Below are 27880 nucleotides of genomic sequence, written 5' to 3' on the forward strand. Positions count from 1 at the left end.
CTGCACTGCAGGTGGGGGAAGGAAGTAGGAGGGCTGGGGGGAGCTGCGGAGAGGAGCAAGGGGTGGTGGCTCAGCAAAGGAGCCGCGGAGGACAGCAGCAGCACCAAGTGGAACTCATGTGAGGCAGGTGCCAGCGTAGGGGATGCTGAGAGGGGTTTTAGCCAGAGGGGAGCGTGTGTGTTTTCCCAGGGGAGATCCTCTTCCCCCACCAGGTTTGAATTGCCTTGGGTCACAAAGTCTTCCTGAATTAAAATAAAAGTGAAAACAGGTAGCCCAGGAAGTTCCATTTAATATTTAAAATGTTCTCCAAGCTTAACAACTTAAATCGCAGACGTTTCATTACTGAACGGAGTAACATCAGCAGTGCCTAGTGATAGGGCTTCCAAGCTGTTCTTTATATGGTCCTTTCACATAGACCCTATCAGGAATTAGTTCTTAACGGGTTACTCGGGTCTTCAATTTAAAACCGATTGCACCTAATCACACTCTCATTAACTGTTCTTCTATTATTCTTTGATCTCAGAGGTTCAAACACCGGATCCAGATCAATGTGCCGGTTAATTGCCTCATTTCCAGAGAACTGTGCTTCTAAGAATTCTCTTCCCTGCCTAGATCCAGCATGTCCTATTACTTTCACATTATTAAAATCAAACTTGTGGCCGGCGTTCTCTTCATGCAATGAGATTAACGATAAGGGGTCATGCCGTTTTACAGCCAATTGATGTTTGTGTGTGCGAGTGATTAGCTTTCTTCCCATTTGTCCAACATAATGCTTGGGACAATTTAAACACTGAATCTTATAAATCGCATTGGTTTTGCATGTATACTCAACCACATCCTCTTCCTGAATTGTCAACCTGGGACCCTGTCTCGAAAAGTTTAGGAACTGCTGCTACAGACTTATTTTCTTACACGTGCCAAAAGGGCTTTTTTCCCCGTATGAACATAACTGAATTTTCCGTTGGCTTGGATGACATTAGGCCCGTTGGCGGGCAGGTTGCGGGGGGCAACTTGCAGGGAGAAAAAGTGGGGCCCAACATAAAAAGTTTGCTCGTGCCTGGCCCAGGTGCCACTGCGTGGGCTAGTCAATCACACCTAGGTGTGTGGGTTTGACGAGCATAGCCCAGCTGTGATTGTTTTGACTGCCACGTGACTTGTTTGGGTCAGGGCTGGGCGACCTGATTGTGAAAACACAAGCAGCTGCCGATGCTGGCTAGCGAGCTACCTAGCTAGTGCCTCAATGCCATGCTTATCGTCGGGGTTTCTTCTGGGAGGGGCACCCGGGCAAGCGATCAGCGAATTACTTTGCAAGTTTCAGGAGCAGAGTTTGATGTAGGTGAGGGTGGAGCAGACGGAAAAGAGGGGGAACACCCTCTCACTAAAGGCAACGTGAAAGGTGAAGAGATGCTGCATGTTCTCCACGTTGTAGAAGGACACCTCCTCGCCTTCGCAGTCTAGGTACACCCGGACCTTACTGAGCCGTTCCCCAATGCATAGTGGGGTGCGTTGAGGGGAGGTGACAGCCCAGTACCGCCCACCGTTCTGCTGCACTGCCCAGATGCCCTCCTCGGGGGAAAACTGAGTCAGGCCTTTCCTCCTCACTGACTCTCTGGCCACCCCAAAAGCCCAGCCATCGGAGGTCCCCACTTCCACCTCCCAGTAGTGTCTTCCGGACTTGAATCCTTCCAGCGCCAGCACCCGGGAGTTGGTGTCGAATCGCTTGGGGTTGTCGGGTAGATCTTGTTTCCGACACCCCATCCTCACACTCTTGAGGTCAGTGGAGAGGATGAGCAGCTGGTTGGCCGTATCTGGATCCAGAGTCAGGTCCTCTGTGGATGATAATACAACCCACAGCAGCGTCGAATTATGCAAAGCAGGAAAGGAAGCTAACTTCATGAACATGCGTAGCAATTTCACATCTGCACCAGAAGCTGGATTTCATTAGTGCTGCGCTGGCGAGGCCCCATCTAGAGTTATGGCACCCAGCTCTGGGGCCCCCAGTATAGAAAGGATGTGTATGCAAAGAGCCAGGGTGACATGGGAAATTGACAAAATGTCACCACACACTTGGACAATTCTCATGGCACACCAGTGTGTCACAACACGAAGTCCTGTGGCACCTTATAGACTAACAGATATTTTGGAGCATCAGCTTTTGTGGGCAAGGACCCGCTTTTTCAGAGACCTCTGATGAAGCAGGTCTTTGCTGACAAAAACTTATGCCCCAAGATATCTGTTAGTCTATAAGGTGCCACAGGACTTCTTGTTGTTCTCCAAGATACAGACTAACATGGCCACCTCTCTGATACTTGTCAGTGTGTGAAAACCAAGGGCCTAGAAGTTTCCAAGACAACCCTCAAGCTTAGCAGATACGGCGCTACTTAGAAAAACCCCAAATAACCCTTTAAAACCAGACTAAATAACCAGGTAGAACAGACACAACTAATGGGCTAGACAGTCACAAAAGGCCCATGGCAAAAAAATGATGTATATGTATTTGAGTTGAGATAAGTGATATAGTAGCCTGTAGAAGAAAAGCCACTTCACTATTAACAAGGAGAGCACATGCAAATAAGGGGAAAAGGAAATGTGAATATCAAGAAAACAAGAAGTCATTCTTCCGTTCTACTCTGCGCTGGTTAGGCCTCCGTTGGAGTATTGTGTCCAGTTCTGGGCACTGGTTTTCAAAAAAGATGTAGAGAAATTGGAAAGGGTCCAGAAAAGAGCAACAAGAATGATCAAAAGACTAGAGAACAGGACCTAGGAAGAAAGGCTGAAAGAATTGGGCTTGTTTTGTTTGGAAAAAAGAAGATTGAGGAGGGACATGATAGCGGTTTCAGGTATCTAAAAGGGAGTCATAAGGAGGAAGGAGAAAACTGGTTCTTCTTGGCCTCTGAGGATAGAACAAGAGGCAACAGGCTTAAACTGCAGCAAGGGAGGTTTAGGTTGGACATTAGGAAAACGTTCCTAACTGTCAGGGTGGTCAAACACTGGAATAAATTGTCTGGGGAGGTTGTGGAATCTCCATCTCTGGAGAGATTTAAGACCAGGTTAGACAGATGTCTGTCAGGGATTGTCTAGACAGTACTTGGTCCTGCCATGAGGGCAGAGGGCTGGACTCGATGACCTCTCAAGGTCCCTTCCAGTCCTAGTGTTCTATGATTCTATGAACATGGATCGAACAAAACAACATAAGTCTAATTAATCAAAGATCAGGCAGCCCAGGATCCTGTCTTCCAACAGTGGCCAATGCCAGATGCCCCAGAAGGAGTGAACAAAACAGGGAACCATCCAGTACTCCACCCTGTGGCCTGTTCCCCGTTAGGCTACGTCTACACAGCAAAGTTATTCTGAAATCACGACTTTCGTCTATGCTAGGCACACGCTGTTTCGAAACGGTGGGGGAGTTATTCTAAAATCGGCAAACCTCATTGCAGGGTGAATAGCGCTCTCTTTCAAAGTGGCGATTTTGAAATTTCTTATTTTGGAATAACACTGCTGTGTTGATATAAACTCACTGCCCTCTAGGGTAGACAATATCTAAGCTAGTAGGTTGGGTCCCCAGCCATGGAGGTAATTGATCTCCCCACCCACCTAAGAGTGGGCTCAAGTGTCTGGTGCATTGTGGCCATATGCAGGCATCTTAATCTCAGGGTTGTGAGTTCAAACTCCCACTACTCCATGACCTCCTGAGATCCCTTCAAGCCCTCGGATTCTAGGATTCTTCTATTGACCTAGCCCAGTATAGAAAGGATGTGGACGCATTGGAGCGGGTTCAGCAGAAGGCAATGAAAATGATTAAGGGGCTGGAGCACGTGACCTATGAGGAGAGGCTGAGAGATCTGGGCTTATTTAGTTTGCAGAAGAGAAGACTGAGGGGTGATTTAACAGCAGCCTTCAACTTCCTGAAGTGGGGCTGTAAAGAGGCTGGAGAGAGGCTGTTCTCAGTGGTGACGGACGGCAGAACAAGGAGCAATGGTCCGAAGTTACAGAGGGGGAGGTGTAGGTTGGATATTAGGAAAATCTATTTCCCCAGGAGGGTAGTGAAGCCCTGGAATGTGTTGCCCAGAGAGGTGGTGGAATGTTCACTCCTAGAGGTTTTTAACTCCTGGCTTGACAAGGTCCTGGATGGGATGATTTACTTGGGGTTGGTCCTGCTTTGGGCAGGGGGCTGGACTCGATGACCTCCTGAGCTCCCTTCCAGCCCTAGGAGCCTAAGATCCTATGGGGACTTTGGTTGGCTTAACTGTGTCGTTCAAGGGGGCGAACTTTTCATGCCCCTGAATGACGCATCTGGGTCAACCTCCCTGTGCAGGCCAGGCCAAAGCCCCCGGCATGTGGAAATGATCGGGAGAGAAGAGATCAGAAGGGGCCTTTCCCTTCCACCAAAACCCTTGGCAAATTACACCCCAGATTAAAGCCTGTGGTCCTTTTACCTCTTTCGCCTTTGCCCAGCTCATCCTGCAGAGTCTCTGAAAGGGAAAGAAAGTCAGGAAGTGAGTTATCAGTCAGGAACCTTGTATTTAGAAGACTATCACCACTTCAGCAGGTCTGCAGCTGGGGATAAATTTCCAGTAACGCAACCGAGCAGCTTATCCTCAAGCAAGAGCACTAAGGGCCCAACGCCGCATCTTTCTTCAGCATGGCTACATCCCCGAGAGGGTGTGGAAATTCTTTACCCTTCCAAGCCAAAGTCGTTACAGTGACCTAACCCAGGGGGTCTGCAACCTGCGGCTCCGGAGCCACATGTGGCTCTTTAATGATTTTTTTGTGGCTCCTGATGTTATAATTGCAAAGTGTTAAAAAACAAACCAACCCTCCTGGTTATTTTCGATAAACAGCGAACGTCTCGAAGCCCAACAACGAGCAACTCATTGCTAAATAGCAAATGATACACGATCTCAAAATGTGGGATGACTCCGCTTATTAACATGTGCAGTGCATTGTGGGATGTGACACTTTAGCTGTGTTTTGATGATGGTGCCAATAAAGTCTTGATTTCGAAAAGGAAAACGAAGCTGGCAGCAATCCTGCTGGGAAGGGCACCACGCATTTTTGAGAAAGAAAATTGAAATGAAAGGCGAAGTAAAACTGGTGTAATTAAAGTGGGTTTGGGAGTGAGAGCCGGGAAGCCAGCAGTACAAACCCACCCCCTGTAAAACGGGAGGAAACAGAATATGTAAAAAGTTTCTTACCATCCTGCAATAAACATGTCTCACATTATAAATCAGTGTGTGGGCACTGCTATGAAAATCAGGGTTACAAAAAACCTGGTTGGACATTATTTATTCAGGACCGTCTCATGTTCACATGCACTGCGGCTCGTGAAGTATTGAGTTTTTTTACCAAATTGGGAAAAAATGGCTCTTCTTGCTATTTTGGTTGCTGACCCCCCCGACCCTAGTGTAGACAGTGCGACGGCAGGTCCGCGCTTAGAACGCTGCTGTATGGATGCTCCGTGGCAGGGAGTTCTCCTAGTCCGCGTCCGCGAGAGGTGGTAGCTAAGTCGGTGGGAGAAGCCGTCCCATTTGCATGCGGCTGTGTAGGTGGAGGGCGTTTGATCGGCAGCTGGTGAGGAAGGGCACAGGAGTCACCAGATATGACATCCCCTGTCATTTCACTCCTCCCCACACCAGTGGGGGGAGAACTGGGTCAATACCCCATCTGCCCCCAGACCTGCCCCTCCCTCTTCCCGCCCCTGCTCCGCCCTGGCCCACCTCTTCCTCACCACTGCCCCGCCTCTCCCCACAAGCCCCACCCACCCCAGTGAGGTCTGGCACCCAAAGCTGGGGGCCAAACTCTGCTCTCTCGACTCATTGGGGGTGGTGGGGGGGGAAGTGGAGCAATGTAACTCCACCCCCCAGTGGCCCAGCCCTCCCCCCAAGACTCTGGCCCCTGGTCACCCCCACCTGTGGCATTTTGGGAGGGCACATGGCCCCCCCTCAAGCGTCACCAGTGTTAGTAGGGTCAAGGGTGCCAGTCTCCTGGCATTTTCAGACCCCCCCTGGCTAGCTCAGTTGTCAGCATAGGAAACGCTTCGCCCGGGTCTACCGTAGACCTTAAAGTCGATTGCAGAGACACACTTCTAGCTACCGTCTTTGCGTAGCCGGAATCGACTTAACTACAATCGTCCTATCTGGCCTTCCTCACCTCCCTGAATCCTCGCGAGAATGGAGGAGCACAGAAGTCGACTGTGGGGCCCTGACCAATCAATGTCGCACGTCCCCGCTAGGGGCATGAACTCAAACTCCAGAAGACGGAACCCCCCAGCGGGCCGATCTTCTGCCTAGCGCAGACCAGCGCTTTTCTTGGGCCGGTACTGAGCACTGGCCCCTGGGCAGCCCCATCGGTGAGACTGGCTGTGGGGCAGGGAGCACCGGCTCCTCCTTTTCTTAATTAGCAAAAAATAAAAAATTAAAATCAAAAGCACTGAGGAAGATACACCCCAAATGTCAGCGCGATGGGGTGTGTCTTCCGCTTGCTCTTGCAGCATTTGCCCTTTTCATTCAAGGCTCCGCCTGGCTGTCTCTGGTTTCGTGGCTATGCGCTAGGTTTAACTCCCACAGGTCCCTCGTTCAAAAAGCCTCTGTTTCCTTTTCAGTGTGAGATAAGAGAGGGGGCCATGATAACTGCTGCCAAGTACCTAAAAGGGTGTTACAAGGCTGGACATTAGAGCTGCGTCTACACGTGCACGCTACTTCGAAGTAGCGGCACCAACTTCGAAATAGCGCCCGTCGCGTCTACACACGTCGGGCGCTATTTCGAAGTTAATTCGACGTTAGGCGGCGAGACGTCGAAGTCGCTAACCTCATGAGGAGATAGGAATAGCGCCCTACTTCGACGTTCAACGTCGAAGTAGGGACCGTGTAGACGATCCACGTCCCGCAACGTCGAAATTGCTGGGTCCTCCATGGCAGCCATCAGCTGGGGGGTTGAGAGATGCTCTCTCTCCAGCCCCTGCGGGGCTCTATGGTCACCGTGGGCAGCAGCCCTTAGCCCAGGGCTTCTGGCTGCTTCTGTGGCAGCTGGGGATCTATGCTGCAGGCACAGGGTCTGCAACCAGTTGTCAGCTCTGTGTATCTTGTGTTGTTTAGTGCAACTGTGTCTGGGAGGGGCCCTTTAAGGGAGCGGCTGGCTGTTGAGTCCGCCCTGTGACCCTGTCTGCAGCTGTGCCTGGCATCCCTATTTCGATGTGTGCTACTTTGACGTGTAGACGCTCCCTCGCTGTGCCTATTTCGATGTTGGGCTGAGCAACGTCGAAGTTGAACATCGACGTTGCCGGCCCTGGAGGACGTGTAGACGTTATTCATCGAAATAGACTATTTCGATGTCGCAACATCGAAATAAGCTATTTCGATGTTGGCTGCACGTGTAGACGTAGCCTAGGAAAAACTTTTTCACTGTCAAGGGGGTTAAACGCTGGAATGAATTGCCTGGGGAGGTTATGGAATCTCCATCTCTGGAGATAGTTCAGAGCAGGTTAGACAAATATTTAACAGGGATGATCTAATCAGTGGGGCGGAAAGTGGGGGGTGAGCCCCCTTGCAAGGGGGCTTAAATTCCCTAAGCGGAGCTCAGCACGACTGGCTGCTGGGTCTCAGGTTCATCCCTCTTATTAAATATGTTGACCTAATTGTTTTTAGCGAAACAAAGCAGCAGAGACGTAACACTTTAAAGACTAACAAAGTGATTTATTCGGTGATGAGCTTTCGGGGGACACACCCACTTCTTCAGGTCAATCTCATGCAGATGGATATTTATAAGAACAGAGGACCGAAAAAGAAAAAAAAGTGCTATAAAAACTGACAAGTCAAATCGGACTGGAGGAAGCAGGTGGGAGGTGGGGGAGGTTAACGGTCCTGTCTGAGATAATTACGAGCATCAAAAGAATGTCAGTCTGTACTGGAAATGAAAGTGATCTGAAGAAGTGGGTCTGCCCCATGAAAGCTCATCAGCCAATAAATCATTTTGTTCACCTTTAAAGTGCTATATTTCTGCTGCTTTGTTTTGTTGGCGCACAGACTAACACGGCCACCTCTCGGTTACAATTCAACTGTTTTTAGGTCAGTATAATCCCCACGTTTATAGACGGATAGAATCATAGAACACTAGGACTGGAAGGGACCTCGAGAGGCCATCGAGTCCAAGCCCCTGCCCCAATGGCAGGACCAAGTACTGTCTAAACCATCCCTGACAGACATCTATCTAACCTGTTCTTAAATATCTCCAGCGATGGAGATTCCACAACCTCCCCAGGCAATTTATTCCACTGTTTGACCACCCTGACAGTTAGGAACTTTTTCCGAATGTCCAACCTAAACCTCCCTTGCTGCAGTTTAAGCCCGTTGCCTCTTGTTCTATCCTCAGAGGCCAAGAAGAACAAGTTTTCTCCCTCCTCCTTATGACTCCCTTTTAGATACCTGAAAACCGCTATCACGTCCCCCCTCGATCTTCTCTTTTCCAAACTAAACAAGCCCAATTCTTTCAGCGTTTACATTCTACAGACTGATTTTCTCACACTCGCCGAAAGGGGTTTTTTTGTTTTCGTGTGAACATAAGCGAAATTTCCGTAGGTCTGGATGACTTTAGACAGGTTGAGGGTGTGGGGCAGATGAAAAGTGGGGCCCGGCATAAAAAGTTTGCTCACCCGTGATCTAGATCAGTGGTTCCCAACCTTTTCCACACAGGGACCCACTTTGCCGATGCAGGAAGACTTCAAAACCGGCTATTCAAAAACGGGGAGGAAAGCGGGAAGAGCTGAGCCGTAACTAGCTAATTTTATGCCTGAGGCAAGAATATAAACTCGTGCCCCCTCGTGTTTATAGATTCATAACAGTTATTTCATAGAAAAGGGGAAATATATTAATAAAATCATAGCACTACATTCACTGTGGTTAATCAGAGTTGTGGAGGAAAGACACTCACCCCCAAACTGCTCCCCCCAGCTTAAACCCCACACTCAGGGGCTTGGGGAGTTACACTCAGGGCCTGGGAGTCACTCGGGGCAGGAAGGGGCTCGGAAAGTCACACTCGGGCTAGGAGTTACTCAAGGGCTGCAGGGGGCCAGGGGCATCTCACTCAGGGGCTGGAGTCACTCACAGGCTGGAGGGGGCTAGGGGAGGCACAGGGACCCCCGTGGCTGGAAGCCAGCTGGGGCACAGAGCCCCGGACGGCAGCACCAGCTGCGCGAACCCGGCTGGGGTCTGTGAGAACCCCATCTCCTGCAGAGGCTGGAAGCCAGGGAGCTGATCAGCTCTGCCCTCCCTCCTTCCCAGCCTTGGACTCAGACCCCCACGTTATCTGAGTTGGGTGCTGCTCCCCAGCTAGGCAGGTCTCTCCCCTGCAGCTGACGTGGTTCTCAATTTAATTGATCGGCTTCACTGCCTGGCGGCTGTTCATCTAATTAAGAAGTTGAGAACCACTTCAGGGGCGCGGCAGAGAGCTAGCCCCGCTCGTCCGTATCCCACCAAAACAAACAAGCAGTCCAGGAGCGCTTTAAAGACTGACAAAGTAACGGATTAGGTGATGAGCGTTCGTGGGACAGACCCACTTTAAATGGCTTCTTAATAGCCACCTGTGGAGCCGCCCAGCCCAGCCGGCGAGCCTTTGGAAACGTAATCGCCACCCATGTTTGGGTCCCGACCCATAGGCTGGGAAACCCTGACCTAGATGGTGTTTGGTCCTGCCATGAGGGCGGGGAACTGGATCTGGTGACCTCTCGTGCTCCCCGCAGGGCTATTATTCTGCGCTTCAGCCAAAGGCCCGTTGTTCTGAGTTTCATTCATTTCTCCTGCTTTTGAAACCTCTTCGCACCATTGAATGGCTCTTCCTGGTTGCCGCAATGATCTGTTGATGGGAAGGCCAAGCAAGAAGCCAGCAAGGAACCTTTCCCCGGGGGGCGGGGACATGAACTAAGCAGGGACCTCTTTAGCGCTATGGGATGGAGTGGGGGATACGTGTGTGTACGTGGGTGGTTCACAGAGGGTGTGGGGTACCCTGCTGAGGGTAGCCGAGGCGCCCAGGTGACACCTCTGGACTGCAGATGTGAAGCCTGATGGGTTTGAATTGGAACTGGGAGTTGGGAAGCAGTGAGTCTGGGCTGGGAGAGAGAGAGACAAAGGAGGGGGCAAGGCCTTGGCTCCAGGGGGGCCCCCTGGGGCCTCCTCTCCCCAACATGGATCGGACTGGCTCCTCTGTACGAGGCTGTGTCCTGTGGGCTAATAAACCCGCTGTTCTCCTGCTGACTGAGAGTCACTCCTACCTGCGGCCGGGGGGCCACAGCCTGGGGGACCCCTGAACCCCATCACACACTAACGTGCATAGAAAACGTCGCACCTTCCCTCGCTGAAGGCCGCGCACCTACGAAACGCGCCGTTTTGCTTCCACTCACCTTTGAATTTCTTCAAGGCCGACTTGAGGCCGACAGTCTTGAGGGAGAAATTGCTGATGGAGCTTTTCATGTCCGACGAGACGGACGCCGGCCTCGGGAACTTGAGATTATTGCTTCTGAGGAAAGGAAATGGAAATTGTTCTCTGGTGAGATGATGCTCCCTAGAGCTTCGCCAGCGCATGGGGATGGAGAGGAAACACCCCCCCCCCCCGACCGCCAAAGCTTTGGGGTGTCTCCACTAGGAACCGACTTGGAAGTTTGGTGCTACTTCGAAGTAGCCAGCAGAGAATCTACACGGCCACGTCGGCGCTAGCCCCGGCCTTTCGGAAGGGGCGTGGTAATGAGGGATTTCGGCAGCTGCTAACGAGGTGCTGCCATGAATATGCAGCGCCTCGTTAGCATAACGGCAGCCGCGTACGATTCGAAAGTGCCGCTTTCGCAATGCACACCGCCCACGTAACGGGGGGGCCTTTCGAGGCAACTTTGTGAGCAACTTTGAAGTTATTTTAGTAGTGGAGACAGAGCCTTAGAATCACCTGGGACACACAGTGTGCTGCTACAGCAGCTGTGTAAAGGGGTGTGAAGTCACAATAGCACTTTTTTGTTCCTTTCCTGTTGTTGTTGTTGTTGATTTTTCACTTTGGCGCATGCATTTAAGGCGAGACACTAATGTGGGGTCTGAAAAGTTTCCATACAGCTTACAGGGATCTCACTTTTCACATTGTACCCTTTGATTTCTATAGAACTAGCCTTCTTATTTTGTGTAATAACTCTGTCTGAAATTTCAGTGCCATGCAGTTACCGAGCTGGGGTGTTTAAGTATTTTTTAATTAATTCACTATTTTGAAGTGGTGTCGCTATATTTCGTTCCTGGACCAGATCCTGGGCTTCACTTCTAGACCATCCCCGATAGGTGTCTATCTCACCTGCTCGTAAATTTCTCCAGTGATGGAGATTCCACAACCTCCCCAGGCAATTTATTCCAGTGTTTGACCACCCTGACAATTAGGAACTTTTTCCTAATGTCCAACCTAAACCTCCTTTGCTGCAGTTTAAGCCCATTGCTCCTTGTTCTATCCTCAGCAGCCAAGGAGAACAATTTTCCTCCCTCCTCCTTGGAACCCTCTTTGAGGTACTTGAAAATCGCTATCATGTCCCCTGTAAGTCTTCTCTTTTGTAAACTAAACAAGCCCAGTTCTTTCAGTCTTCCCTCATCGCTCATGTTCTCTAGAACTTTCAGCATTTTTTTGCTCTTCTCTGGACCTTCTCCAATTTCTCCACATCTTGCTGGAAATGTGGCGCCCAGAACTGGACACAATACTCGAATTGAGGCCTAACCAGCGCAGAGTAGAGCGGAAGAACGACTTCTCGTGTCGTGCTCACAACGCTCCTGTTAATGCAGCCCAGAATCATATTTGCTTTTTCTGCCACAGCATTGCACTGTTAACTCATACTTAACTTGTGGTCCACTCTGACCCCTAGATCTCTTTCTGCAGTGGTCCTTCTTGGACCTTGCTGGAGCTGAGCCTCCAGACTTGAATATTCATGGTGCCTGGGCACCTTGAGCCCATATAACTCACCGCCTACGCTCATGGGGTACAAAAAGGGTGAATTTCATGTCACATGGATAAATCAGAATAGTAATAGAGAGGAAGCCGTGCTAGTCTATACACTATCAAAACAAAAAGCAGTCAAGTAGCACTTTAAAGACTAGCAAAATGGTTTATTAGGTGAGCTTTCGTGGGACAGACCCACTTCTTCAGACCAACTGAAGAAGAAGAAGGTCTGAAGCAGTGGGTCTGTCCCACGAAAGCTCACCTAATAAACCATTTTGCTAGTCTTTAAAGTGCTACTTGACCGCTTTTTGTTTGGATGAATCAGAGCAGGACTCCAGTCAACACAGCTGTCAGCCTGCTGCTTGGCTGCGTTCCCTCAGGCAGGAAAAGCATCAGAAAGGTCGCTGAGTTCTCTGTATCTTCAAAAACAACAAGAAGTCTTGTGGCACCTTATAGACTAACAGATATTTTGGAGCATCAGCTTTCTTGGGCAAAGACCCGCTGCATCAGATGCATGAGTGAGGGGTAGACCTTGTCAGCTCTGGCCCTCCCTCTTACTGTGACCCCACTCTTTAAATACCCCTCTGAAACCTTCCCCCCATTCATGCATCTGATGAAGTGGGTCTTTGCCCACGAAAGCTAATGCTCCAAAATATTTGTTAGTCTATAAGATGCCCCAGGACTTCTTGTTTCAGATAGGTAAAGGAGATCTGAGAGAGGGGTTTGTTGGTCTGGGGCTATGCCTCTCACTTGGGTTGTGAGAGGTGCTAGGTCCAAATCCTGGAGAAGCCCTAGAAGTTTGAAAATCTGTCAGCGTATGGTGCTGGGCTTTGCCATGAGGGCAGGAGACTGGACTGGACTTGATGACCTCCTGAGGTCCCTTCTGGTTCTGAGAGATGTATATCTCCAAATATTCTTGGCAGGGAGGGACCGTTCAGGGTACTGAACCCAGGACTGAGAGCTCAGCCCTTGAGGGGGGCCATTTAGGGATCTGGGGCAAATAGATTAAAAAAGAAAAATCTGGCTCCATTTCCCCCTGGAGAAGCTGGAAGGAGCCCTGGGTTTGTGTGGAGCAGTTGACTCTCTTTCTGTCTCCCCATCTCCAAAAGTCCCTTCTCCTCTCTGCAGGGCTAAGGCCGACCTTCCAGTAGCGCGCGGGGGAGATGGTAACAGTGCAGCTCCGTACCTGCTCAAGAGGCTTGTCACATCCTAGAAGGGGGAAAGAGAAAGAGACAGACCCTTGAATTCATCACACTCATAGAGCCAGGTGTGTTCATCATTCTCACCTACACCTTCATTCCCACCTACATATGAGCATCAAACTGGGGGCGTGGGGAGAGGTTAAAACTCTGCAAGTCCATGGTTCAGTGCCCAGCTGCGGCCAAGACCTAGGGTTTGGCTATACGGTGGCCTTATTTCAAAATAAGCTATTCTGGATGCCGTGTTCGGGAGGGATAGCTCGGAGGTTTGAGCACTGGCCAGCTAAACCCCAAGGTTGTGAGCTCCAGCCTGCAGGGGACCCTTGAAGTTTCTGGGTCAAGTAGGTTAAAAACAAGAACATCGGGCAGGGCTGCTGCTAAGCCTTGCTGAGAGGGATACGGCCTGAACTTGAGGACCTCAGAAAGTCCCTTCCAGTTCCCTGAGACAGGTGCTCCTTCCAGGGCTACATCTACACCAGCCTGTTGCCTGTGAAAGGGGCACGGTGGTGAGGGAGGCGAGCAGATCCTAATGAGGTGCTGCCGTGAATATGCAGGGCCTTATTAGTACAATGGCAGCCCCCACCAATTCAAAAGTGCAGCTTTCAAATCATAGGCTGCCCTTGTAGGTGGGGGCCTTCCAAAAGGATGGGCCAGTTTCCGAAGGCCCCTCATTCCTCAACCCAAATGGGAATAAGGGGCTTCTGAAGATGGGGGGTCCTTTCGAAAGGCCCCCAGCTACATGGGTGTCCCATGATTCGAAAATAGCACTCTTGATATAGCCGTGGCTGCCATTATACTAATGAGGTCCTGCATATTCATGGCAGTGCCTCATTAGCATATTCAGACCTCCCTCATTACCATGCCCCTTTCCAAAAAAGGGGCCAGCATAGACGTAGCCCATGTGCTCATGTGCCAGGCCGAAAAATGCATTTTGAAGTAGCTCTCGGCGTCTACACACAACCAAGCCGATTTTGAAACAGGGCCACGTGATCCATTAGGGCTTTTTCCAAAATAGGCTCTGTTCCTTGGGGGATCAGCTCCCCCCTCCCTAAATACGGGACAAGGGGAAGGATGCCATCCCAGCCAAAACGGGAGAGAGGGTCACCCGTCTGGGACTCAGGAGGCGGCTGCCCTGTGGGGACTGCCACCCTCCCAGCGGAGCTCCCAGCTTCCACCAGCTGGGGGGCCACTGTCCTGCCACTCAGCTCCGGGGTCCCCCAACCGGGAAAAGTTGGGGGCAGCTGTAACGCAGCGGGGGAGCTGGGGGGAAGCTGGTGGGGCAGCGGCCTGAAAATACAGAGCAATTAGCCCCTTTGGCAAAACAAACACCGGTCTGTCCCCCCGACGGTCACCCGAGCTGATCCTCCAACATGGGCCGCTTCTGCACAGCCCCTCCCTTCCAGAAGGGGCATGGTAATGAGCAAAGGGGAATATTCAAATGAGATAAACAAAGGGGCTTTCGGAAGTGGAAGGGTCCCCGTCTCCCCAGCTCTGTAGCTTCCAGGAGGGCCTCTTCCAGAAGCGAAATCTCGCAGAACTATGCAAATGAGGTGTGAGAGATTTAAATCTGCATCTCATTTGAATATTCCCCTTTGCTCATTTCCACGCCCCTTCCGGAAGGGAGGGGGCGGTGTAGAAGTGGCCAGGATGTTCACCCATTTCGAAACAGCAATTGCAATGTGTAGACCGGGGTGAGCAAACTTTCTGGGTCACACCCTCCTTTCCAGCCCTGCAATTAGCCGCCCCCCCATCCCCGCAACCTGTGGGGAGACCGCAGGAAGGGGTGGGAGGGTGGGAGAGTTAGGGAAAGGGGGCTGGGAGGCTCCAGGGGGAGGGATGCTCGGGGTGGGGGGGGTTGGAGGACCCCAGGAGGGTACCTCATCAAGGTGGGAAGTCACCACCTGTGTCAGGGCCTCTGCGCACTCTGATTGGCCCAGCGGCGGGGGTGGGTGTTCCCTTGGCGACGCAGCAGCCACACAGGAGAAAGCAGATGCTGAAGAATGCCTACCCCCCCAATTTGCACACCCCTTGTGTCGACGTTAGGCTAGTTATTCCGAAATAACTGCGCTGTGGAGACCTACCCCAAGGCTGTACACTCAGGGGCTGACTTTCTTTTTGCTGGTAGGACTTCCACTCCCGCATGACCCCCCAGCTTCCCACTCCCACCCCGGGGACATCTCGGCCGCGTCTACACGTGCACGCTACTTCGGAGTAGCGGCGCCAACTTCGAAATAGCGCCCGTCACGGCTACACGTGTTGGGCGCTATTTCGAAGTTGAAATCGACGTTAGGCGGCGAGACGTCGAAGTCACTGTCCTCATGAGGGGACGGGAATAGCGCCCTGCTTCGACGTTGAACGTCGAAGTAGGGCACGTGTAGACGATCTGCGTCCCACAACATCGAAATAGCGGGGTCCGCCATGGCGGCCATCAGCTGAGGGGTTGAGACACGCTCTCTCTCCAGCCCCTGCGGGGCTCTATGGTCACCGTGGGCAGCAGCCCTTAGCCCAGGGCTTCTGGCTGCTGCTGCGGCAGCTGGGGATCTATGCTGCATGCACAGGGTCTGCAACCAGTTGTCGGCTCTGTGGATCTTGTGTTGTTTAGTGCAACTGTGTCTGGGAGGGGCCCTTTAAGGGAGCGGCTTGCTGTTGAGTCCGCCCTGTGACCCTGTCTGCAGCTGTGCCTGGCACCCTTATTTCGATGTGTGCTACTTTGGCGTGTAGACGTACCCTCGCAGCGTCTATTTCGATGTGGTACTGCCCAACGTCGAAGTTGAACGTCGACGTTGCCAGCCCTGGAGGACGTGTAGACGTTATTTCGTCGCTACATCGAAATAAGCTATTTCGACGTAGTGTGCACGTGTAGACGTAGCCCTACACTTACCAGGGAGGGATCGACCATCAACCCTGCCAGTCCTGCTCATGAGGAGAAAGGCAGGTCGGCAGGGGTGTTTCTCCTGTCTATCTCCTTCAGTGAGGATGGCCAGGTAAGGTCCCACCTTACATGCCACCGAAAATTGGTGGGCGTGCCACCCTTGGGCCCCCAGGCTGGGGGTTGCTGACCCTTTGCTCGGCAGCTATTCGTTCTCTCTGTGTAAGTGGACATGGGGTCACTACAGGGGAGACTGACCCATACCTAGGTGTGTGGGTTACCAAACCAATTGGTAGAGCCCTTCTCTCTCCACTCCCAAGAGTCCACACCCGCCAGCCTTACCTTGAGGAACTCAAGCACCGGCTGCTGGATTTTCTCTTTCAGGTCCGTTATCAGTTGGTTGAGGAGTGAAATCCCCTTGGAGAGCTCGGCGAGGTTCTCGTTCTGCCGCCTGGCGATGCCCTTCTCCATCTTCTCCAGCTGTCCCAAGAGGAGCTGCTCCTGGTCGTGCAGAAACTGGCGCAGTCCTTCGAATTCGGAGATAAGCAGCTGCCGCTCCAGCTCTATTGTTTTCTTCAGTGCAAATAAGATACAAGGGAGAAGGCAGATCTGTCAGGGCTGGTCCCCAATCTGACACTCCTAAGCCGCGTCTACACGTGTCGGCTACTTCAAAGTAGCGGCGCCAACTTCGAAATAGCGCCCGTCGCGGCTACACGCGTCGGGCGCTATTTCGAAGTTGAAATCGACATAAGGTGGCGAGACGTCGAAGTCACTATCCTCATGAGGAGATGGGAATAGCGCCCTACTTCGACGTTGAACGTCGAAGTAGGGACCGTGTAGACGATCCACGTCCCGCAACATTGAAATTGCTGGGTCCTCCATGGCGGCCATCAGCTGAGGGGTTGAGAGACGCTCTCTCTCCAGCCCCTGTGGGGCTCTATGGTCACCGTGTGCAGCAGCCCTTAGCCCAGGGCTTCTGGCTGCTTCTGCGGCAGCTGGGGATCTATGCTGCAGGCACAGGGTCTGCAACCAGTTGTCGGCTCTGTGGATCTTGTGCTGTTTAGTGCAACTGTGTCTGGGAGGGGCCCTTTAAGGGAGCGGCTTGCTGTTGAGTCCGCCCTGTGACCCTGTCTGCAGCTGTTCCTGGCACCCTTATTTCTATGTGGGCCGCTTTGGTGTGTAGACGCTCCCCTGCAGCGTCTACTTCGATGTAGTGCTGCCCAACGTCGACGCTGAACGTCGACGGCACCAGCCCTGGACGACGTGTAGACGTTATTCATCGATATAGCTTATTTTGATGTCGCTACATCGAAATAAGCTATTTCGATGTAGCATTCACATGTAGACGTAGCCCTAGTGCAGTAAGGAGGGGCTTGCAATACCTTAAAAATCCCTTGCCTCTATAGCCCTGCTTAAAAAAGCTTCCCAAGGTTACAGATTCCCTGATCTTGGGGGGGTAATCAAGTGAAAAGCCCCCCTTAAAACTCAGGAAGACACACTTGGATACCCCCTTGTGGGGTAACCCAAAGCTTTCCCCTTTTCTTAGGAGATAGTTTGGAACCAAAGAAAGGAACTGAGCTGTAATCTGATACCTGACTTCGCTTTAGGCAAAGCAAAGCAGCAGAAATGTAGCACTTTAAAGACTAATGAAAGGATTTATTCAGCGATGAGCATTCATGGGACAGACCCACTTCAGCAGATCAATTTCCTTTCCAATACAGACTGACATATATAAGTACAGAGGACCAAAAAAAAAAATCAATAAAAACTGACAAATCAAATAGGATTGAAGGAAGAGGGTGAGGGGTGCGGAGTTGTTCATTGTTCTGTCTGAAATAATTACGAGCATCAAACGAAGGGAAGCAGTCCTTGTAATGCGTGAGGGAATTGATGTCTCTGTTCATACCACGTATTAATGTGTCGAATTTGAATATGACCTCTAACTCACAAATCTCTCGCTCTAATCTGTTGTTAAATTCTTTTTGTTCCAGGACACAAATTCTCAGGTCTTTAACAGAATGGCCCACTCCACTGAAGCGTTCACTGACCGGCTTATGTGTATTGAGTTTCTTGATGTCTGCTCTGTGTCCATTTATTAGCTGGCAAAGGGATCGATCTTTCAGGGTTTGATTTTGCATGCCTGGTGAAGATGCGCAAAGTCGACCTATTGGGGTTGGCACTTGACCTCCTCTACTCCTCACTCTTGCAAGGAGTAAGGGAGGTCGACCGGAGATACACTCCCGTCGACCTTCCTTAGCGAGGACAGCCATGTAAGTCGATTGCAGATAAGTCGATTCTAGCTATGCAATTGCCATAACTAGAATTTCATGCCTGCAATTGACTTACCCACCTAGAGTAGGCCAAGCCTAAGACCATGTATTCTGTGGTGGCTTTGAAACATTAATGCGTTTCATCCTTATTTAGCTTGTTGTCTGAACTCCTATGTCGCAAACCATAACCACAGTCATTGCAAGTCAACGTGACCCCGACGAGCAATTGATTCAGCTGAAAAAAAGGGGGCGTGCCGTGGAATTGTTTGTCTCATTGAAGTGTGACCGGAAAGGTTGAGAGGTACTTCTGTAGAACAATGTGCTCAGGGATCTCCAGTTACACGGAAAGCCAGGAGAAAGACCAGGCAAGCTGGTTAGACCGGCATGGTTACATGTCCCTGTTCACACGCCACAAAAATAATCGCTGGGACAGTTATCTAACCATCTGCCAACCTGGCCTTTGGCGGGGGTGAAATGTCATCGGAATTTGGAAGCGTAAATCACCAGTGTCACCAGTTCTCATGATTTTATCATGAGTCTCGCTGTTTTCGGGGCACAATAAGCTCCCATTTAGCTGAATGGCCCGGGGCACTCAAATCCTTTTGGACAACATAGACATGAGTAGAGGGGCACTGCTGGTGCTGGGCCCATAACCCACCAATCAATAGATTAAAATCATTCTTGGCCAGACCCACCAATGCACACTGTTGGGCTACGAAGCCTGAGGCAGTGATTCAAAGGTTATGGGGTCACATCCTGAAAGCATCAAATTACGGGCTCTGTGCTTTAATGGGTAGCATATTAGACTGCTATAGAGCAGCCTAAAAGAAATCCTCTGGAGGCTGTGGATTCAAATCCCCCTGGAGTCTCCTTAATTGCTCTTAGAGTGCTAATCTGGACTGGGAGATTAGGTCAAACAGAGGCACACTGGTTAAATTTTTTCACTCTGCACTGGTGAGGCCAAATCTGGGGTATTGTGCCCAGTTCTGGGCCCCCCAGCACTGAAAGAAAGTGGATGCATTTGGAGCAGGACCGGGGACGGCAACCAAAATGAATAGGGGGTGGAGCACACGACCTATGAGGAGTAGCTGATTTGGAATTATTTAGTTTGCAGAAGAGTGAGGGGTGATTTGATAGCAGCCTTCACCTTCCTGCAGGGGGGCTTTAAAGAGGAGGGAGAGAGGCTGTTCTCAGTGGTGATGGATGGCAAAACAAGGAGCGAGATATGTAAATCAGGGCCTCGTTTGCATTTTCGATTTCCCTCATTTGCATTCCTCTTTCGAAAGAGGTATGCAAATGGAGGCACAGCCAGTGTTTTGAATTTATTTCGAAACAGCCGGTGGGCAGCGTACGGGCCAGCAAAGTTATTTTGCAATAGCCGCCGTTATTTCAGAATAACTGGGCTGCGCAGAGGTAGCTTTGGCGACTGGAAAAAGCATCGCCGGCACTCGGACGGTAAGGAGAGGTCAAATTTCGGCCCTCCGCCTCGGAAGGATGGCTGACTCCCGCCGTAATCAGTTTCATACTAGCTGCAGCCACCAGAGCAGCAGGAGGAGCTGTTGGAGTCCCTGGGCCCACCACCGCCAGAGCCACCAGAAGTCCTCACACCAGGAGAAGGTGTAGGTTGGATATTAGGAAAAGCTCTTCCCCAGGAGGGTGGTGAAGCACTGGAATGTGTTACCTAGAGAGGTGGTGAAATCTCCATCCCTGGAGGTTTTTAAGTCCCGGCTTGACCAAGCCCTGGCTGGGATGATTTAGTTGGGGTGGATCCTGCTTTGGGCAGGGGGCTGGACTTGATGACCTCCTGAGGTCCCTTCCAGCCCTAGGGTTCTGTGATCCTGCGCTATATTTGAGCTGAGCTCCGCGTGCAAACTAGCCAGGGGTCTTGGCTGGAAGGCAGCTGGGAATAGCACTGAAAAGTCACTCAGGGGTGTTGCTTTACCCGATTGGCTGGTGCCTTTGCCATTCCAGGCTATTAGCCAATGAATGGCAGAAGGCTGCTGGGCAGCCTCTCCCCTGCTTGCCCTGTGGCTGTCCCGGCTCACGGCCAAGCTGCATTTGAAGGGTATGTCTGCATTTCAACCACGCCGGTACCGCTTGATAGGCAGGGAGGAAGCACAGCAGTGCTGGCCTATGACAAGGGCTCATAGGAACAGTAACAGAGGCAAGAGATGGCAGCGCAGGCTGAGGAGTGAAATGTCTGGCTCTAATGCCGCTCAGTAAACCCTCACCCCACCAGCCCCCGACAGAGCGGACTTTGGAAATAACGGCCTGCCCGCCAGCCGCCGGGGCTGGAGGACCTGTCAGAGCGGCCCCTGGACCTGCCTCCCACCAGGGGCAGAGTGCATAGGCGGGAAGGTGACATTTGCATCCATGCCCCACCTCTGGTGGGAGGATCCTGGTGGCTCCGGCGGTGGTGGGCCCAGGCACCCCAACAGCTCCTCCTGCTGCTCTGGTGGCTGCAGCTAGTATGAAACTGATTACGGCAGGAGTCAGCCGCCCTTTCGAGGCAGAGGGCCGAAATCTGACCTCTCCTTACCGTCCGAGCGCCGGCGATGCTTTTTCCAGTCGCTAAGGCTACCTCTGCGCAGCCCAGTTATTCTGAAATAACGGCGGCTATTGCAAAATAACTTTGCTGGCCCGTACGCTGCCCACCGGCTGTTTCGAAATAAATTCGAAACACTGGCTGTGCCTCCGTTTGCGTACCTCTTTCGAAAGAGGAATGCAAATGAGGGAAATCGAAAATGCAAACAAGGCCCTGATTTACATATCTCGCGTTTCATCTGCATCATCACGTTTCGGAAAAGATTCTTTGGAGAGCAAAAAAGCCGTGTCGACGGGGCTCTTTTGAAAATAAGCCCCGTTTTCGACAGCACCCTTCTTCCTGAAACAAAACAGGAAAAAAGTGTTCTTTCAAAGGTGAGGTTTATTTTCGAAAGAGCCCCGTCCACACTGCTTTCTTTCTGTCCAAAGAATCTCCTCTGAAAAGAGATTATGCAAATGAAGCATGAGATCAGTGGCTCATTTGCATTTTCAATTTCCCTCGGTTCTTTTCGAAAGGGCCCCGTCCACACTGCTTTCCTTCTTTCCAAAGAATCTCCTCCGAAAAAGGATTATGCAAATGAAGCACAAGATCATTGCCTCGTTTGCATTTTCGATTCCCCTCATTTGCATTCCTCTTCCAAAAGAGGAATGCAAGTGTAGACACAGCCACAGGGAACAGCGCACTTTCGAAATAAGCCATAATAGCATCCAATGGCTCTCCCTGGAAACAAGCTCCAGGTGTGGACGCACTGTTTCGAGATAGCTAAGTGCTATTTTGCAAGGCCTTTTTCGCACCGCAGTGCGATTTTGAGATAAGATCTTTTGAAGCACCTGTTTCGAACCATTTCGAAACAACTCTGTAGTGCAGCTGCATTGGTAAATAAATGACGATGCAGAACTTTACCGTTTAGATGGGGGCTTGGAGCATGAGCTAGTCCTTTGTTAATCCACAGGCAGCCTGGCTTGCAGCAACCTCACGACTGCATGGGTGGACGTCTCAGCTCTGGACACACCAGGCTCAGCCAGTTCTGACCAGGATCGAGTCGCCAATGTGTGCAGCTCTCACCGAAGTGACCCAGGTTCAACCGCTCTGTGTTTGCTCGGTCCCCAAGAGAGGCCAGTCTCAAGTTATCAACAGCTCTCCTTCCCCTTGATAGAGACAACAGCTGGCGGTCTGGGCAGAGGGAGGTCAGAGCCAGCTCTCAAGGCACGGTCGACTTAAATAGCCTGCGGCCTGGCTCGCTAGGTAGCTGCGTTGCTCTTTGAGCAGACAAGGAATATGTTATTTCTGCACTGGGGAAATCTGTTGCTGCTGCTGCTATTGATGATTTGGGGATGGGGGGGGGTTCATTTTTGAGATCCCACAAAGAGGCCAGGATTCCAGAAAGCCCTGCGCACACAGCCCCTGAAAATCAAACCTCTTGCACACTCACTAGAAATGAAGGGGGCCTGTTTTCAGCCAGGTAATTAACCTTTGGAGTAAACACTGCACGGGCTTGGTCAGGGCTTAATTTGGAATAAAAGCAGCGCCGGGGCTCGGAGGAAATGGTGAGTGATGATGGAGGGGGTGCTGGGTAGATGACCCAGCTGGAGGAAGGACCAGGACAGCCCCTGCTCTGTCTTACAGCCCGCCTCTCTCAGCCCCTGCTCTGCCTTCTCCTGCCTCTTCCCCACCCTTGCTCTGTCCCTGTAATGGAGTGTTGCACACCAGAAAGAATCACGTTTAATTCAAGTTCCCGCTAAATTTTTTTCCACCCCGGTGCGGAATAAATTTTATTCCACGCACGTGCGGGTGTTCAACACCAGTAGAAACTCATGCCGCCAGCTGGGAGCATCCTGCTAATCACCTGGTCGGCATCGGACTCTCTCCTGGGAGGCCGCCCAACAGCTCAGCTTACAGGGAACGCCGGCAGACATAAGTGTCAGGAATAGGCCCCTAACTCACCGCTACCCTGTCCTTAATAACGGGCACGCACCAATAGCTCTTGGCTTTTCTGATCGTCCTGTGATTTAAACTCCAGCAGCTCTTGTCTTTCTTTCTTCAGGAAATCCAAGCGGCGCTCAACTTGTTCCTAGGAAGACGGGGAAATATTTTTGTTGAATGTTATTTGCTGGTGTTGAGGTCTTGGGGGGTTGCAGTCTGTTTCCCCCACACACACGGAAGAAACTCCTGGCTGCTCCCACAAATACATTCATCCACCGAGGTGACGAATGCAGAGATTTCAGGGGGGCACCAGCCACCTGCCTCTGCCCCGCTCCCTCCCCACCCATGATCCACGCCTGACCCATGCTGTGCATTTTGCTACCCCTGCTCTGATCAGGCCCCTCCCCTTCCTGTCCTTGCTCCTTCTATGCCCCGCCCCTTCCTGTCCGTGCTTCTCCTGTGCCCCACCCCTGCCCACTTATTAAGAACATAAGAACGGCCATTACTGGGTCAGGCCAAAGGTCCATCTAGCCCAGCATCCCGTCTGCCAACAGTGTCCAGTGCAGGTGCCCCAGAGGGGGTGGACTGAAGACAATGATCAAGCCACTTGTCTCCTGCCATCCATCTCCAGCCTCTGACAAACAGAGGCCAGGGACACCATTCCTACCCCCGGCTAACAGCCTTTTATGGACCTAACGCCCATGAATTGATCTCGCTCTTCTTTGAACTCTGTTATAGTCCTGACCTTCACGGCCTCCTCTGGCGAGGAGTTCCACAGGTTGTCTGTGTGCTGGGTGAAGAAGAACTTTCTTGTATTAGTTTTAAACCTGCAACCCATTAATTTCATTTGGTGTCCTCTAGGTCTTCTATTCTGGGAACAAGTCAATAACTTTTCTTTATTCACCCCCTCCACACAACTCATGGTTTTACAGACCTCCACCACATTCCCCCTCAGCCTCCTCTTTTCTAAACTGAAAAGTCCCAGTCTCTTTAACCTCTCCTCATATGGGACCCGTCCCAAACCCCTCATCATTTCAGTTGCCCTTTTCTGAACCTTTTCAAATACCAAAATATCTTTGTGGAGGTGAGGAGCCCACAGCTGTACGCCGTGTTCAAGATGTGGGTGTGCCAGAGTTTTATAAAGGGGCAGTAAAATATTCTTTGTCTTATTTTCTATCCCTTTTTTAATAATTCCTAACATCCTCTTTGCTTTACCCACTGACTTGGTAAGCTCACTGTGGTCTATCTCCAAAAACAGGACATGAAGCTGTAAAACATTAGCAGGATTTAAATGTTTTTCCTGCAGAAGAACTACACAGCTTCCAAGAGGCATGCGGGCACTCCCCTTTCCTTCCCCAGAGCAGAGCACCCCGAGTTAGGAACCTCATGCTGTTCTCGGGCTGTTCCACTCCAGGGGAGTTTTCCTGTGAGCCCCTGGTACCCCCAGGTGTCATCGCTGTTCCTACCCATGAAACAGTCTTGTTTACGCATGAAAAAGAGGCAGATACATAGCCAGGCAGATGCAGAGAAGGATCAGAGTCCCATAGGTCTCCATGTTAGCGTGTCTGCAAAAACATGAGTTCTGTGGTGCCTCAAAGATGAACAGATTTATTTGGCCAAGTGTAAGCTGAGCACCTGGGCGGTCACCCAGGAGAGATGCAGGCGCCAGCTGATTAACATAACAGCCACAATCGGCAGTGTGTGTTTCTATAGGTGGTGCACATCAGCACAGGCCTTGGTGCATGTAATAAAATTTATTCCGCCCATGCCTGGAAAAAATTAGAGGGCACCCTGGGTTAAAAACTCGCAGGCGCATACCCCTGCCTACCAACACGCACGAGAGGAAACTCTCCCACACCCTGCGTGGCTGCATTTATCCACCATAAAATCCATTTTCATTATCACCCCTGGTGCCATAAACAGAAAACACAGGAGACCCAGCATGTGCAAGGCACCTTCTCCCTCCTTGGGTTTCTTCCTGCCCCAAAATAGATCAGGAGACGCTGCCTTATTTAACCCTTTGCTTTCTAATGAGGCCCTCGATTTTCTAATAGGCCCCCGATTCGGTACACTTTTACGTGGCACCCCCAGCTGTGGCAGCACATCGGAGCAGAGAGGTTGTCTTGTGGATATTTCTGGTCCCATTTATGATTTCCTCCACCCCATCTGCAATCACCTAAGCCCTGGCAGCATACGCAGCACTGGCTTACATGGAAAGACAGGCCCACTGAGGGAGGAGAGGAGAAGGGGCGGTTTCCTCTGGGCCAAGGGTTTCCAAGGGGCCCGAAGCTCCAGCCACCCCCACTGTGATGCAAAGGACCACGACAACGCGGTGACGCCACTCTGTGCACAGCTGGGAGGGAGCATGGGGGGGGTGCCTGCCCTAAGCCCCGCCCCTTCTGCTCTAGGCCCTGCCCCTTTTGTTCTCTGCTCCTCCCCTTCAAGGGGCAGGGAGCCAGGCCCCTCCCACCTTGCCCCTGGGCCAAGAAATGGCTGTTGGCGCTGCTGTAAAAAGGTAAGTGTAGGAAATGATTTTGTGTGGCTTGCGGTGTCTTTTATTGGAGCTGGAGCAAAGTGGGGGAAGGCTCAGAGCTTATCATGGACCAGCCCCAATGCTCCCTCTAGTTTCTTCTATCTGTGCATGGAATAAATTTTGTTAGGTGCGCAGAGGGTGGCACAGATGGGCACCACCAGTAGACGCACAGGAGGCTGGCTGTGGGTGCTTTGCTAATCAGCTGGGCAGCGCCTGAGTCTGTCCTAGGCAGCTGCCCCAGCGCTCGGCTTACAGGGATGACTGGCCAGCTCCCTGCAGATGAGAGCTCTGTGAAAAACCTGGGAACAGTGGGTGGTCGCTGGCTTAGATCAATGGGTCGCAGACTTCTCAGCTGAGTGTCCCTATTGAAGGAGTTTGATTTGTCTTGCCTACCGCCAGGGCCATCCCCCACGCTCTGTGTTCCCCCTATTTTGACCTCACTTAAGAGCAACGCGCTTGCAAAATCGGACCGAAACCTCCAGAAGCGTCACAGCCACACTATGGCGGGAAAAACGCTGCCTTTCCCATATTTACCATCTAACAATAAATCGAATCGATCAGGATATAAATATCGCACTGGCAGGTCCCCAGTTAGCATACAGAGCCGCAGAAACAAGTCATTGCCTGTGCCAACTCGGAGCTGGGATTGACTTCGCGAGTGCTTTTTAGGTAGCTTGTTGGAAAACTTGGCAAATATCTAGATGAGCGGATGTAGCCTTCAGAAGGCCTCTGCGAACCCACAGTAGACAGGCACTGAGATAGATAGATAGAGTTGTGTGTATGGAGACAGACAGAGGGACGGCCAGGCAGACAGACAGACAAATAGATGGGGTGTGTGCAGCTAGCTAGATTTGTGTGTATGGAGACAGACGGACAGGCAGACAGACTGATGGACACAGTGCAAGACGTAAATGGCAGAGGGGAAGGGGGAGACTGGCCAAATACAGATATGGACGGACATACGGACAAGTGGACAGGCAGACAGACAGACATATGAGGTGTGTGGGGATAGATAGATTTGTGTACATGAGGATAGATAGATAGATCGATAGATAGATTTGTGTGTATGAGGATAGACAGACAGACAGCTGGACACAGTGAGCGCTGTAGGTGGCAGAGAGATAGCGGGAGGCAGGCCAAATACAGATATGGACAGACATACAGACAAGTGGACAGGCAGACAGACAGACATATGGGGTGTGTGGGGATAGATAGATTTGGGTACCTGAGGATAGATAGATAGATTGATAGATTTATGTGTGAGGATAGATAGATAGATTTGTGTACATGAGGATAGATAGGTAGATAGATAGATTTGTGTACCTGAGGATAGATAGATAGATTGATCGATTTATGTGTGAGGATAGATAGATAGATTTGTGTACATGAGGATAGATAGGTAGATAGATAGATTTGTGTACATGAGGATAGATAGATAGATTGATTGATTTATGTGTGAGGATAGATAGATAGATTTGTGTACATGAGGATAGATAGGTAGATAGATGGGTTTGTGTACCTGAGGATAGATAGATAGATTGATCGATTTATGTGTGAGGATAGATAGATAGATTTGTGTACATGAGGATAGATAGGTAGATAGATGGGTTTGTGTACCTGAGGATAGATAGATAGATTGATCGATTTATGTGTGAGGATAGATAGATAGATTTGTGTACATGAGGATAGATAGGTAGATAGATAGATTTGTGTACATGAGGATAGATAGATAGATTGATAGATTTATGTGTGAGGATAGATAGATAGATTTGTGTACATGAGGATAGATAGATAGATTGATCGATTTATGTGTGAGGATAGATAGATAGATTTGTGTACATGAGGATAGATAGGTAGATAGATGGATTTGTGTACCTGAGGATAGATAGATAGATTGATAGATTTATGTGTGAGGATAGATAGATAGATTTGTGTACATGAGGATAGATAGGTAGATAGATGGATTTGTGTGTATGAGGATAGATAGATAGATAGACAGATTTGTGTGAGAGAGGATAGACAGACAGACAGCTGGACGCAGTGAGCGATGTAGGTGGCAGAGAGGTAGCAGGAGGCCGGCCAAACACAGATATGGACAGACATACAGCCCCAGCGCTTGACAGACAGACAGACACCTTGTACTCCTGGACAGCCTCATCGATGGGCACCACCACGTGAGGCCGGTGCTCCCGGGACCTGTCGCACACCACGCAGATCGCCCGGAGGTCGTCCTTGCAGAAGAGTTTGAAGGCTTCCCTGTGCCTCTCGCAGAGCCCTTCCTCCAGAGCTCCCCGGGCCCCCGGCAAGGCAAACTGGCTGATGATCTCGGACATGTTGGCCAGCTGCCGGTTGGGTCTGAAGTTCTTCTGCTGGAAGATCTCCCGGCACTGGGGGCAGGGGAAATCGGCCCTCAGGTCTCTCCAGCTTTTGGTGATGCAGGCTCGGCAGAAGTTGTGGCCACACTCTATGGAGACAGGGTCCTTGAAGAACTCCAGGCAGACCGAACAAGTGGCCTCGTCTTGGAGGTTCGCCGGCAGGAAGACAGCAGCCATGTCTCTTTCCTCCGAGAGCAGGGACCTATGTCACTTTAATGAA

At 51.0% G+C, this 27880-nt stretch overlaps 1 protein-coding gene across 1 annotated transcript; it reads right to left on the bottom strand.

The window, feature by feature from the left end:
* Nucleotides 1–271: 271 nt before the first annotated feature.
* LOC142024870 (E3 ubiquitin-protein ligase TRIM7-like) lies at nucleotides 272–27880 on the bottom strand. Its single transcript, XM_075017164.1, has 7 exons — nucleotides 27421–27880; nucleotides 22805–22900; nucleotides 16357–16587; nucleotides 13133–13155; nucleotides 10391–10506; nucleotides 4437–4472; nucleotides 272–1829 (listed from the first exon to the last, which is right to left on the bottom strand). Exons 1-7 carry the CDS (start codon nucleotides 27835–27837, stop codon nucleotides 1315–1317), a joined length of 1434 nt encoding a protein of 477 aa, XP_074873265.1. The 5' UTR covers nucleotides 27838–27880; the 3' UTR covers nucleotides 272–1314.

Source organism: Carettochelys insculpta, chromosome 22 (assembly GCF_033958435.1).
Source record: "Carettochelys insculpta isolate YL-2023 chromosome 22, ASM3395843v1, whole genome shotgun sequence".
Classification (NCBI taxonomy): domain Eukaryota; kingdom Metazoa; phylum Chordata; order Testudines; family Carettochelyidae; genus Carettochelys; species Carettochelys insculpta.